General features: G+C 42.2%; 1 protein-coding gene across 7 annotated transcripts in view; it reads left to right on the forward strand.

Annotated features, from left to right (window-relative positions):
* Positions 1 to 14,926, forward strand: part of PDE5A (phosphodiesterase 5A) — a 350,069-nt gene that overhangs the window by 273,140 nt on the left and 62,003 nt on the right. For all 7 annotated transcript variants that reach the window (XM_044301149.1, XM_044301132.1, XM_044301166.1 and 4 more), the window contains 3 exons: positions 134 to 280; positions 2,246 to 2,371; positions 5,404 to 5,498. In XM_044301149.1, the coding sequence (XP_044157084.1) occupies positions 134 to 280; positions 2,246 to 2,371; positions 5,404 to 5,498 (368 nt within the window). The remainder of the gene's footprint in view (positions 1 to 133; positions 281 to 2,245; positions 2,372 to 5,403; positions 5,499 to 14,926) is intronic.

Here is a 14,926-nt window from a genome sequence, read left to right on the forward strand (position 1 = left end):
TATTCATGAACTCATTGTCAGTGGCTGCACCCAAAGTAAAGATCCTGGTGATTTCTTATGACTTCTTGTTTGGTGCTCACCTGTGAGATTGGTGATGTGCCTCCAGCTAATTGATGTTTCTTGTCTTTCCTAGGGATCTGTTGTGCCATCTGCGCAATCATTCAAATTAACAGACTTCTACTTCAGTGACTTTGAGCTTAACGACATAGAAACCACCTTAGCTACAAGTCGAATGTTCACAGACCTCAACCTTGTGCAGACCTTCCAAATGAAATATGAAGTAAGGCATCTATGAAAATCCTGCTTAGCTAGCCCCATTTTGGATGGTATAAATATAAATGTAAAAACACAAAATGCAATCGCACACTGCAACCAGCACTCTGCCCTGCCTTTATGCTGGATGTTGAATAAGGCATTGGTGTACATTTTGGCCAAAGCGTAATAAGCCACTCACCACGTCAAGGTCGCCTTCATGAGTGGTCCCTAACACTAGTTCCTACCTTTTATGGGCCATGACAGCCACATAAAACAACATACTGGTTGCAGTGTGCGATTGCATTTTGTGTTTTTACATTTATATCTCTATTTCGCCATAGAAATCTGCACCTGCTAGGGGTAGTGCGGGCTGAATTTTCCATATTTAAAATATAGAAACCTACAAATAATATGTGCATACCCAGGTCACAGAAACGCAGGCGACCTTTTATTAAGCGGAAAAAAATCTTTATTGAAAATAGTCAATAAAACATATATGGAGTCTACAAAATCCGTGGGATAAAACATACATAATTGAGGGACTACTAACCAATAGTTAATAGTGTACATAGGAGAATCAGCAAATGCAGTAAGTATAGTTTACAAGGTACTCACCCCAATATTACTTTCAGAAATGGGGAAAGCAAGAGAACGGTTTCCACATAATGACCACTAGCCAAATAAAGTGCATAACAATAGTGCCAAGGAAAACCAGAAAAATCGGAAAGCTCCTCACCTTATCATGAAAACTGTCACAGCCACATCACCCATCCCAGTGTCCCTCACTTACCCTACGCGTTTAGCCTGATGGCTTCGTCAAGGGAAGTTAGGAGCAGTGGAGTGGTTGCCATATTTACATCAGGTGCATAATACTAAACCACAGACTCCTGTGTAGCGTTTGTGTCTTGTGGGTCACGTGAGTATACACCATGCCTCTCAGCACATGACCGCAGTTCACAGCGGTCATTAGTACAACTAGTTTATCATCATGCACATATTGTTTGTGTATTTTATGTGGCCCTGATAGGTCGTCCTTATAGGTGCTATGTTAAATTGCAGGTGTCTGTTCATTCTGGACTGTTTACTGAGAAATGTTCTGAGGAGACACAGCTATACGTACAGTCATAGCCATAGACATCCCTGTATGTTTACACCAAATCATATTTTGTTCCTCTATTTTACGCCATCTATTGTCCAAGGGCTCAGTGCGATGCAAAACAGAGTTCCAGCGTCAACATTTCAGGAGCCAACTTTCTGGTCCTCCGCTTCCCACCAACCTTCTCTGTTATATAACAATATGTAATAAGCACTATTGCCGCACTACATGAACAGTTCTGCTGGCACTGACTCCAGATCACCTCAACTCAAGCCCTTCCCCACTGTGGCACCACAAGCCACTGCTCAAATACATTGAGAGGACTTCTGAGTGCCCGCTCAGGAAGTCTGTTTTAATTTAGATGACTACAGATGTTACAGCTATATAATGTGTGAAGGCCCATACACAAAAGTTGGAGTTCATTTTATTTCTTCACACTGGGTATTTAGTCACATCTGGAAGGAGTCCTCTAGAAATAACTGGACTGGAGGTGCTGGTAGAATGTATCATTATGAGCACGTATTAGACTTGTAGGATTCTCATAAGAACGTGATCCACATGAACCATTGCTTAGTAGTGGCTCAAATTTCCTTGAAAGACTTTCTAATGAAGTAGTGCAACAGTTTATGGGGTTGTACAAGCTGGACGACCCCTTTCTGTAGCGCTGTTCTCTGTGCTGGTCCAGTCCTTCTGCCACTGCTTGTTAACAAACTGCAGTGAGGACATTGATTGGCTACAGGAGTCATGGCCGGAGTGAACAAGCATTTGGGTGACTTGTAGATTTGTAATTATCCAGGACAACCCCTTTAACTTTATTACCTAAGTTTACAAATACTTGATCTAAGGGTGCCATATATTCTGCCTGTCTATAATATTGTTTCACTTTAATCACAGACTTTGTGCAGATGGATTCTAAGTGTAAAGAAAAACTACAGGAAGAATGTAGCCTATCACAACTGGAGACATGCCTTCAACACAGCACAATGCATGTTTGCTGCCCTCAGGACTGGCAAAATTCAGGTATTGGACTAAACTCAGATTTAGGACTCGTGCACAGAAACTTGTGCAGTGCAGGGGAAACACAGCCCATGTGTCAGCCCCGTCTCACAGACCAACAGCAGCTTTTCTGATAGTACTCACATTGTCATGTGAGTACAGTACAGGGTGGGCCATTTATATGGATACACCTTAATCAAATGGGAATGGTTGGTGATATTAACTTCCTGTTTGTGGCACATTAGTATATGTGAGGGGGGAAACTTTTCAAGATGGGTGGTGACCATGGCGGCCGATTTGAAGTCGGCCATTTTGAATCCAACTTTTGTTTTTTCAATAGGAAGAGGGTCATGCGACACATCAAACTTATTGGGGATTTCACAAGAAAAACAATGGTGTGCTTGGTTTTAACGTAACTTTATTCTTTCATGAGTTATTTATATAAAATGTGTTCAATGTGCTGCCCATTGTGTTGGATTGTCAATGCAACCCTCTTCTCCCACTCTTCACACACTGATAGCAACACTGCAGGAGAAATGCTAGCACAGGCTTCCAGTATCCGCAGTTTCAGGTGCTGCACATCTCGTATCTTCACAGCATATGCAGCACCTGAAACTACGGATACTGGAAGCCTGTGCTAGCATTTCTCCTGCGGTGTTGCTATCAGTGTGTGAAGAGTGGGAGAAGAGGGCTGCATTGACAATCCAACACAATGGGCAGCACATTGAACACATTTTATAAGTGGTCAGAAACTTGTAAATTACTCATGAAAGAATAAAGTTACGTTAAAACCAAGCACACCATTGTTTTTCTTGTGAAATTCCCAATAAGTTTGATGTGTCACATGACCCTCTTCCTATTGAAAAAACAAAAGTTGGATTCAAAATGGCCGACTTCAAAATGTCCGCCATGGTCACCACCCATCTTGAAAAGTTTCCCCCCACAAACAGGAAGTTAATATCACCAACCATTCCCATTTTATTAAGGTGTATCCATATAAATGGCCCACCCTGTACAATAGACCCGCAGTCAGATAGGAACGCATTGCATCGTAAATCATATGACGCAGTGAGCTTGTGTCACAGGAGCTGTCATTCCAGGAGATGTGTCCGAGACATGGGCTGCGTTTCCTGGACATGGTTCTGTGACTGAGCGCTTACACAACTTGTGTGATCACAATAAATGAATGAAGACAGCTATAGAAATACAACACAAGAGTGGACGCATGACAAGCTGATCTTGTCCTGCTGTGTTACTTCCATTTACCTCCTGCCCATAGACTAATTCAGACATAGACACCCCCGTTAGACTAATTTGCTCCTAAATAAACAGAACATTAAAAAGAAACATCATTTCCTTAAATGCTGTGACGATAATACATTGTAATATAACATTGACTATAACATTATAATGTAGTCCAGTGAGGAGCTGTAAGACGACTGGCTGCAGCAGGAACCTCCCTGCTGAGTCCCTTCATACTTGACTGAGCCCTCATTTGTTTCCTGCAGGATTTCTACCATACTGTTTGTGTCAGGATAATGCAAAGAGTGGTGCAGATGAAATGCTAAGGGCAACTTTATTTCTTATTTACTATTAGCCCTCATTAATGGGTTGTGTTCCTTTAAAGTTTTTTTTTTCATTAATTTGATTTATCAATTATAGATGGGTGATTATTTATAATTGGGGGATCCAAACAATTTACATCACACATATTGCTAGAACAGGTGACCACTATCCCCCAACCCTCCTCACCAGGCCATCTCCCATAGAATTGTATGGAATCCATTCTCAGCCATTGTGTCATACAACTTGCACTAGAACCTGTTTTTGCTTTTGATGGAGTGTTTGGAGTATTCTGTCACATCTGGGTATATGCTTTACCCATAAAATTAGAATGTTTTTTTGAAGAGGTGGGTCTCAATTATAAGTATATTTTCGTACTTTCCATCCTGCTACAATTTCAGCCCTCCAGAATACCTTCAGACACTGGGGAACAGACATGCAGCCAGAGGTATGCGGTCTGGAAAGCAGAGTATAGATTTGCAAAGTAAAGTGATGATATGTACTGTCAGGTTTCTCAGCCTGACAACATTTCTCATGTACAATCACCCCAGTACTACCCATTGTAGAGCAGGAAATAGTAATAATGCGATCCTCTGTCATGGCTGAGCAGCCTGACAGAACCCTTCAATCGTACATGAGATATGCTGACAAGCTGAGCGACCTGACATTATATATCCTCACCGTGCAGTGATTTCAGCACCAGTATGCAGTATATTGAGGCTTTGCCCCCTCATTCCTCTAAGCAGATGTGGAGGCAACCCTTTCTAGTCACATTCCAGGTCGAGTCAATGGAGGCCATTTTGATACATTCCCTGATGACCACTTTAAGTCTATAGATATTTTCAAAATACATCATGTACCCTCCCACTCGCTAAACTGTCTAACTAGGAGAAGATTACTCTTCTTATTTTATTGTTTCCCCAACATGTACCATCATTGTAGCTGCCTGACTTTCCCTCTGAATATATTCACACAATATTTGTGGTTTGTCCTCTATTTAGTATTATCTCCAAAAACTGCAGTTAGGGTACTTTCACACATGGGTTTTTGGTGGTGTTTTCCTGCACGTTTCTGTTTTTATTGGCATGTTGCGCCTGTGTTTTTCAGTGTGTTTTTTGGAGTAAAAAAATTCCAGCTCTAGATGTTAGCTGAATGTCTATGGGATATATGAAACACAGGATGTTTTTGCTCCTTACGTGGTGCTTTTTTGCCTTTTCAAAAACGGAGCGCCATGCTGTAGCTCTGTAATTTTTTTCAGGCGTTTGTACATTTCCTTCACTATAGGGGGAAAAAGCCATAAAAAACACAGTTCATACTGCCATTTAGAAAAAGAAACGCCACCCAAAAAAAATGAAAACCACAGCAAAAACACAGGTGCCCTACAAAAAAAGCGAGCTTTTGTCATATTTTTTTTTATAGCAAAACACTCCAGAGCCAATTTCATGTGTGTAAGGACCCTTAAAGCCATTTAATACTTGTATTTCTTCCTATAGAATAAGCTCAGTGATCTAGAGATTTTATCCTTGATGATTGCCACATTAAGCCATGATTTGGATCACAGAGGGGTTAACAACTCTTTTATACAGAGGTAAGAGCAAATCTAGTCTTCCGTACTACTTTATCTGTGAAGCTGTCTCACCTTTGTGAATGCAGGGGCACATTTATTGACCAGCGTTTTAGACGCCGGTCTTAATAAAGCCCTATAGCTGGCGGTGGATCAGCCGAGATTATGAAGTGGCGACAGCCTCTCCATAACTTTGGCACATCCAGCACCAGTTCTACATGTAAGACAACTTCCTTGCTGGCTTACATTTAGACCATTTTCTACACATAAAACAGGCGTAGAAAATGATAAATGAGATGCCCACACCACGCCCACAATTTTAAACCTGGTGTGAGAGAGGAAAAGTCGCAGATAACGACACAACTAACCGCTGCTCTGCCAACCACGCCTGAAATGCTTATATAGGTGTATTTCAGTATAATAAATGACCCTCGCAGTCTTTGTGTAAATTCAGTCACAAGCAAGGCTGGCTTGGACCACAAGTCAGTTTCTTCCTTTTGCTTAGTTAGGCCCCTTTTACACGGACGAGTTTTCCGTGCGGGTACAATGCGTGAGGTGAACGCTTTGCACCCGCACTGAATCAGGATCCATTCATTTCTATGGGGCTGTGTACATGAGCGGTGATTTTTACGCATCACTTGTGCGTTGCGTGAAAATCACAACAAGCTCTATATTGGGCGTTTTTCACGCAACGCAGGCCCCAAAGAAGTGAATGGGGCAAGCAAGTGCGATTTTCACACATGGTTGCTAGGATCAAAGTATTCACTGTATTATTTTCCCTTATAACATGGTTATAAGGGAAAATAATAGCATTCTACAGAATGCTTAGTAGAAGGTCAATTGAGGGTTAAAAAATAAATTTACTCACCTCCTCCAATTGATCACGTAGCTGCCGGTCTCCTGTTCTTTCTTCAGGACCTGTCAAAGAACCTGTGGTGACATCACTGTGCTCATCACATGATCTATCACCATGGTTGGAGGAGGTGAGTTAATTTTTTTAAATTTTTTAACCCTCAATTGACCTTTTACTAAGCATTCTGTATTAACCACCTCTCGTCTCGCTAACAGGATTGCGCAGTTCACAAGTTCATCTGCAGCCTGCTGGCCGCGATCATTGGCTGGCAGGCTGTGGATTTTTGAAATGACCAATGAAATCGGTATGTCATTCATATTTTGAAAATAGCGTCTGATATACCTGCTACCTGCTCCTCGGTTGGTCCCTTTTGCTTGGATCGACCACCAGAGGACACAGGCAGCTCTGTAAGTAGCACCAAATCACCACACTACACATTAGACATTACCCTGTCATTTATTAACCCCTTATTTAGCACCTGATCACCCATATTAGACTCCCTGATTATCCCCTTGTCCACCCCCCCTGTCATTGATCACCCCCCTGTAAGGGTCCCTCATCCCTGCCAGGTAGTTAGCTACTGCTAGGTAGTTTAGCGCCCAGCCCACTGCACCGCAGTCACTGATTAGTCGCGTCATCGCTGTCGCTAATCAGCACTAGTACTATATAGTATCTGTAAGTGATCAAGACTGATCGCATTCAGATCTATATAAGTACATTAGGGTCACCTTAGGCTCTACAAAACGCAGTGTTCGCCCGATCAGGCCTGATCTTGTGCGCACACTTACGTTCAGTCCACCCCACTGCAGTGACAGAAATTATTTTTTTCTGATCACTGCAAAAACACTGTAAAATCGCTGCGCCGCTATAAAGATCACTTTTGAGCTTTTTGGATCTTTATTAGCGATCGCAGCTTTACTTCGCAAGCACTCCTTTTTACTAGGTAGGTTTGCTCTTTTTCCTGGGTAGTCTCAGAGGAATACCCCCTAAATTTAGGGAACCCAAAATGTCAAACAAGGGATATTCCGCTGAAGAGGCCTACAGGATTCTGGCCGTGATGGATGTAAGCGATGGGGACGCCTCACCCGCTGAATCCAGTGGTTCAGCATATGAACCTGTAGACAGCAGTGGCACTAACCGCTAGCGAAGATGACGAGGTAGAGGTCCCTGCTACGGTCAGGCGTACCCGATCCCATGTCAGGGTTCTGCATACCCTGCATGATGAGCCTCATTTGCAGCAGAGTGGTGCTAGCGCTGATCTTGTTTATGGTGTGGCATACACCAGCAGTGCAGCACATCCTGGACCTTCTACCAGCACTGTCGTATTCCCTGGTGAAGTGGCGAGCACCAGAAGGGCAGTTCCAGCTGGTACGGTGGCACGTGCAATAACTCCCCCGTCGCAGCCACCGCGTTCACAGGCCCGTAGAACCCTTAGTCTCCCAGAGGTGCTGGCAAATCCTAATTGGCACTCACCTGCTTCCGCCGCACCCGTATTGCCCCCTTTCACCGCCCAGTCTGGAGATCGCGTGGAGACGGCTCATTTAGGATCGGCCCTTCAGTTTTTTGAGCTGTTCTTCACCGCGGATCTCTATGACCTAGTTGTGGCAGAAACCAACCGCTACGCCACACAGTTTATTACCGCCAATCCGGAAAGCTTCTATGCCCAGCCTTACCAGTGGAAACCAGTCACAGTTTCCGAGTTTAAATTTTTTTTGGGCCTTATCCTCAGCATGGGCTTAACTAAAAAAAAATGTATTGCGGTCATATTGGTCTAAAGACCCAATACATTACATGCCCATGTTCTCTGCTGCAATGTCCAGGGCACGTTTTAAGGTCATCATGTGCTTTATGCATTTCGCTGACAATAACACCTGTCATCCAAGAGGCCACCCTGCTTATGACCGGCTCCACAAAATTCGGCCCCTCATAGACCATTTGTCATCCAGATTTGCAGATGCGTATACCCCTAATCAAAACATCTGCATAGACGAGTCCCTAGTACATTTTACCGGGCGCCTTGGCATAAAACAGTACATCCCCAGCAAGCGCGCCCGGTATGGGATCAAACTGTATAAGCTCTGTGAAAGGGCCACAGGCTATACATATCGTTTTAGGGTCTATGAGGGAAAACACTCAAAACTGGAGTCGGTCGGATGTCCTGACTACCTGGGGAGCAGTGGCAAGATTGTCTGGGACTTGGTGTCACCCTTCCTCCACAAGGGGTACCACTTATACGTGGACAATTTTTACTCAAGCGTGGCCCTCTTTCGGCACTTACATCTAGTCGGAATTCAATGCTGTGGCACCGCGCGACCTAGTCGCCAGGGCTTCCCCCAACGGCTCGTTAGTACCCGACTTGCACGGGGGGAGAGGGCTGCATTGTGTGACCAAGAACTGGTCGCGGTGAAGTGGAGGGACAAGAGGGACGTTTACCTTCTGTCCACCATTCACGCAGACACGACTGTCCAAATTGAAAGGGCAACTGGAGTCATTGTGAAACCCCTCTCTTTTTTTTACCTTCTAGGTGGACCAAGCGATCAAGCATCTGCAGCACTGATGTGCATTCTGACAGAAGCATTGCGCTGCTGTCAGATTACACAAAAGTCGGTGTATGCGGCGCTGCAAGACGAGATTTCTCCTCTGCAGTAAAAGATACGTTTGCCGAGGCATATGAGCTGAGGAGGCGGCGGTGTTCATATGCTTTGGCAAACACTTTGTATATATAAAAAAATTTTAAAAAAATACCGGCAATTATTTATTCATCCACATCGATTGATGTGAATGGAGCAATCGGGTTTGCCAGGGCATACGAGCTAAGTGGGTATGGATGTTGAACGGAGCTCCTATGTCCTGGCAGATGCCTTTCCTCTCCTTTTTTTTTTGGCAGAGATTTTTTCATCCACATTGATCGATGTGAATGAAGAAATCTGTGCCGTTCATTTTTTTCTTTCAGCCCAGAGGCTGAACGGAAAAAAAAAAATCTCATTACCCGTATGCTCAATATAAGGAGAATAGCAGAAACTCCTAATGCTGGCCATACATGTAATGACTGCGGAGACCCTCAAATGCCAGGGCAGTACAAACACCCCACAAATGACCCCATTTTGGAAAGAAGACACCCCAAGGTATTCGCTGAGGGGCATATTGAGTCCATGAAAGATTGAAATTTTTGTCCCAAGTTAGCGAAAAGGGAGACTTTGTGAGAAAAAACTAAAAAAATCAATTTCCGCTAACTTGTGCCAAAAAATAAAAAATCTATGAACTTGCCATGCCCCTCATTGAATACCTTGGGGTGTCTTCTTTCCAAAATGGGGTCACATGTGGGGTATTTATACTGCCCTGGCATTTTAGGGGCCATAAAGCGTGCGAAGAAGTCTGGGATCCAAATGTCTAAAAATGCCCTCCTAAAAGGAATGTGGGCCCCTTTGCGCATCTAGGCTGCAAAAAAGTTTCACACATGTGGTATCGCCGTACTCAGGAGAAGTTGGGGAATGTGTTTTGGGGTGTCATTTTACATATACCCATGCTGGGTGAGAGAAATATCTCGGCAAAAGACAACTTTTCCCATTTTTTTATACAAAGTTGGCATTTGACCAAGATATTTATCTCACCCAGCAAGGGTATATGTAAAATGACACCCCAAAACACATTCCCCAACTTCTCCTGAGTACGGCGATACCACATGTGTGACACTTTTTTGCAGCCTAGGTGGGCAAAGGGGCCCACATTCCAAAGAGCACCTTTCGGATTTCACAGGCCATTTTTTACACATTTTGATTTCAAACTACTTCGCACGCATTTGGGCCCCTAAAATGCCAGGGCAGTATAACTACCCCACAAGTGACCCCATTTTGGAAAGATGCCCCAAGGTATTTCATGATGGGCATTGTGAGTTCATGGAAGTTTTTATTTTTTGTTAGTGGAATTTGAGACTTTGTAAGGAAAATAAAAAATAAAAAAAATTCATCATTTTCAACTTGTGACAAAAAATAAAAAGTTCTATAAACTCACTATGCACATCAGCGAATACCTTAGGGTGTCTACTTTCCGAAATGGGGTCATTTGTGGGTCATTTGTGGCTGCTTCAAAAAGCGGAAATTCACATTTTTGTACCATAGTTTGTAAACGCTATAACTTTTACCAAAACCATTTTTTTTTTCCCAAACATTTTTTTTATCAAAGACATGTAGAACAATAAATTTTGAGAAAAATTTATATATAGATGTCGTTTTTTTAAAAAATTTTACAACTGAAAGTGAAAAATGTCATTTTTTTGCAAAGATTTCGTTAAATTTTGATTAATAACAAAAAAAGTAAAAATGTCAGCAGCAATGAAATACCACCAAATGAAAGCTCTATTAGTGAGAAGAAAAGGAGGTAAAATTAATTTGGGTGGTAAGTTGCATGACCGAGCAATAAACCGCTAAAGTTGTGGAGTGCCGATTTGTAAAAAAGGGCCTGGTCACTAGGGGGGTATAAACCTGTGGACCTTAAGTGTTTAAAGAATGCTATTATTTTCCCTTATAACCATTTTATAAGGTAAAATAATAAAATTTACAGAATACTGAACCCAAACCCGAACTTCTGTGAAGAAGTTCGGGTCTGGGTACCAAACATGCTGATTTTTCTCACGCGCGTGCAAAACGCATTAAAACGCTTTGCACTCGCGGGAAAAAAATCGCACATGTTCCCGCAATGCACCCGCATCTTTTCCCACAACGCCCGTGTGAAAGAGGCCTTAAGGTTTCTGATTTACATGCCTATTTTTTGTGGACTTTTTGTTGCCATTGTGTAATATAAAGAAGTTCAGCATGTTTTTATTTCACTTGTTTTTTGACAGTGCTCTTCACCAGCAGTATCTTGTTTTTCTGATGTCTTTTATGGGGCATTATACAGGTCCTTCTCAAAAAATTTGCATATTGTGATAAAGTTCATTATTTTCTGTAATGTACTGATAAACATTAGACTTTCATATATTTTAGATTCATTACACACCAACTGAAGTAGTTCAAGCCTTTTATTGTTTTAATATTGATGATTTTGGCATACAGCTCATGAAAACCCAAAATTCCTATCTAAAAAAATTAGCATATTATGAAAAGGTTCTCTAAACGAGCTATTAACCTAATCATCTGAATCAACTAATTAACTCTAAACACCTGCAAAAGATTCCTGAGGCTTTTAAAAGCTCCCAGCCTGGTTCATTGCTCAAAACCGCAATCATGGGTAAGACTGCCGACCTGACTGCTGTCCAGAAGGCCATCATTGACACCCTCAAGCAAGAGGGTAAGACACAGAAAGAAATTTCTGAACGAATAGGCTGTTCCCAGAGTGCTGTATCAAGGCACCTCAGCGGGAAGTCTGTGGGAAGGAAAAAGTGTGGCAGAAAACGCTGCACAACGAGAAGAGGTGACCGGACCCTGAGGAAGATTGTGGAGAAGGACCGATTCCAGACCTTGGGGGACCTGCGGAAGCAGTGGACTGAGTCTGGAGTAGAAACATCAAGAGCCACCGTGTACAGGCGTGTGCAGGAAATGGGCTACAGGTGCCGCATTCCCCAGGTCAAGCCACTTTTGAACCAGAAACAGCGGCAGAAGCGCCTGACCTGGGCTACAGAGAAGCAGCACTGGACTGGAAAGCTAATTTTGCATGTCATTCGGAAATCAAGGTGCCAGAGTCTGGAGGAAGACTGGGGAGAGGGAAATGCCAAAATGCCTGAAGTCCAGTGTCAAGTACCCACAGTCAGTGACGGTCTGGGGTGCCATGTCAGCTGCTGGTGTTGGTCCACTGTGTTTTATCAAGGGCAGGGTCAATGCAGCTAGCTATCAGGAGATTTTGGAGCACTTCATGCTTCCATCTGCTGAAAAGCTTTATGGAGATGAAGATTTCATTTTTCAGCACGACCTGGCACCTGCTCACAGTGCCAAAACCACTGGTAAATGGTTTACTGACCATGGTATTACTGTGCTCAATTGGCCTGCCAACTCTCCTGACCTGAACCCCCATAGAGAATCTGTGGGATATTGGGAAGCGAAGTTGAGAGACGCAAGACCCAACACTCTGGATGAGCTTAAGGCCGCTATCGAAGCATCCTGGGCCTCCATAACACCTCAGCAGTGCCACAGGCTGATTGCCTCCATGCCTCGCCGCATTGAAGCAGTCATTTCTGCAAAAGGATTCCCAACCAAGTATTGAGTGCATAACTGAACATAATTATTTGAAGGTTGACTTTTTTTGTATTAAAAACACTTTTCTTTTATTGTTCGGATGAAATATGCTAATTTTTTGAGATAGGAAATTTGGGTTTTCATGAGCTGTATGCCAAAATCATCAATATTAAAACAATAAAAGGCTTGAACTACTTCAGTTGGTGTGTAATGAATCTAAAATATATGAAAGTCTAATGTTTATCAGTACATTACAGAAAATAATGAACTTTATCACAATATGCTAATTTTTTGAGAAGGACCTGTATATATAGCCTTTAATATGTGGCTGCTGCAGGGGAAATGTCTGGCCAGAAGTGGCTTGCCCTGGGATAACAGCTAATCACCGTAGGTTAGAGAATCCAGACCCATGGCCATCAGCTGATCGACATGTTAGATTCTATTTAAAAAGGGTTCTCATCATAAACCACCGCCTTTACTTACTTATTGCTAGAGGAAAAATGTTTCTCTGTGTTTTCTCACAAATCTTTTAACTTCAAATAACACACTCGGAAATATTTTTAGCTTCCAAACACATTCAAAGACTAGAAAGGTCCTTAAACTCATCGTTCATCAGTAAAAAAGAAAAAAAAAAGGGTTAAAAAAGACCTGATTTGATTAAATCCTCACAAGAGAATATAATGAAAGTGTCATTGATTAAAGCTCAGTAATTGGTGACCGATGCTCTTTAGAAGGTGGCAATTTTCCTGTTTTGCATTTTTGTTTTTTACTCCCTGCCTGTCATACATTTTGTTATTTTTCCATTCATATAGCCGTATGAGGGTTTGTTTTTTGCGGGAAAAGCTGTACTTTCTAATGACACTATTTAATATTGCATACAATGTAGTGGGAAGCCGGAAAAAAAATTCAAATGGGGTGGAAATGGTAAAAAAAAAATGCAATTCCTGCACAGTTTTCAAGGTTTTGTTATTATAATGTTCCTTATGGGGAAAAAATTGACTTTGTTACCTTCATTCTCTGGGTCAGTACAATTACAGAGGTACTACATTTGTATATTTTTTCTTGTGTTTTATTACTGAAAAAACTTTGGAAAAAATGAATTTTTTCTTTTAATCACCATATTCTGACCCCTATAAATGTTTTATTTTGATGTCTACAGAGCAGTTTGAAGGCTTATTTTTTGCACAGTGATCTGTAGTTTTTACGCTGGGTTCAGACCTGAGCGTTCGCGATGGAGCGCTCTCTATGCGCGATTGTATCGGCGTTTGCAATCGCGCATACAGAGACAAGCGAACGCCCATTGTCGCGCGTTCCCGAAAGTCTATGTACGGGAACGCGCAACAAGACGCCCCAAAGAAGTTCATGTGCTTCTTGGGGCGTCGGGCGTTTTACAGCGCGATCGTACGCGCTGTAAAACGCCCAGGTGAGAACCATGCCGATAGGGAAGTATTGGTTTCTCCTTGTTGAGTGTTTTAAAGCGCGTAGGAACGCGCTGTAAAACGCTCAGGTGTGAACCCAGCCTTAGTGATACCATTTTAGAGTGTCTTTGACTTTTTGATCACTTTTTATTCAGTTTTTTCTGGATGTGAAAAAACTAATCAGTCATTTTGATTTTCTTTTTCATTATGACCTTCACTGTATGGAATAAATGTATTTATTTTAATTATGGGGTAAGGGAAGTGATTTCAATTTTTACATTTTTAAAAACATACTTGAAATTTGTATTCTGTTATGGATTTTTATCTGTTACAGAATTCAGTATATTCCAATGCAGTGCTGCCATCTGCAGGCCAACATTGAAATATGTGTACAGGCTTAAGGCTCCGCAAAAAATACCGATGGCGTCCGTGTGCGTTCCATATTTTGCGGAATGGAACAGCTGGGCCCTAATAGAACAGTGCTATCCTTGTCTCTAATGCGGACAATAATAGAACATGTTCTATTTTTTAGCAGAACGGAAATACGGACATATGAAAACGGAATACACACAGAGTAACTTCTGTTTTTTTTGCGGACCCATTGAAATGAATGGTTCCGTATACAGTCCTAAAAAAAACGGAACGGACGCGGAAAGAAAATACGGTCGTGTATGAGCCCTTAGGCCTCCTTTTACTATGGAACGCCTTCCCCGATCTTAGCAAGGGAGATGAGTTCTTAGCTGAAGTTCTCTCAGAAGGGTGCAGAGTTAAATGTGTGCGATCGGCATTAGCGCTGGGTCTCCAGGACTGTTTGAGTTTGATCAGGTGCCAAGAACTATAACTTTTTAACTTTTCTGTTCACATAGCATAAGAGGGCTTATTTGTAATGGCACCATTTCATTTACCATATCTTGTATTGAAAATGGGGGAAGAAAAAAATCTCCAATTGTTTTCCAGGTTTTATTTTTATGGCGTTCACTGTGAATTATAAATGATATTTACTTTACTGTGTAG

Source organism: Bufo gargarizans, chromosome 1, assembly GCF_014858855.1.
Source record: "Bufo gargarizans isolate SCDJY-AF-19 chromosome 1, ASM1485885v1, whole genome shotgun sequence".
In the NCBI taxonomy this organism is placed as follows: domain Eukaryota; kingdom Metazoa; phylum Chordata; class Amphibia; order Anura; family Bufonidae; genus Bufo; species Bufo gargarizans.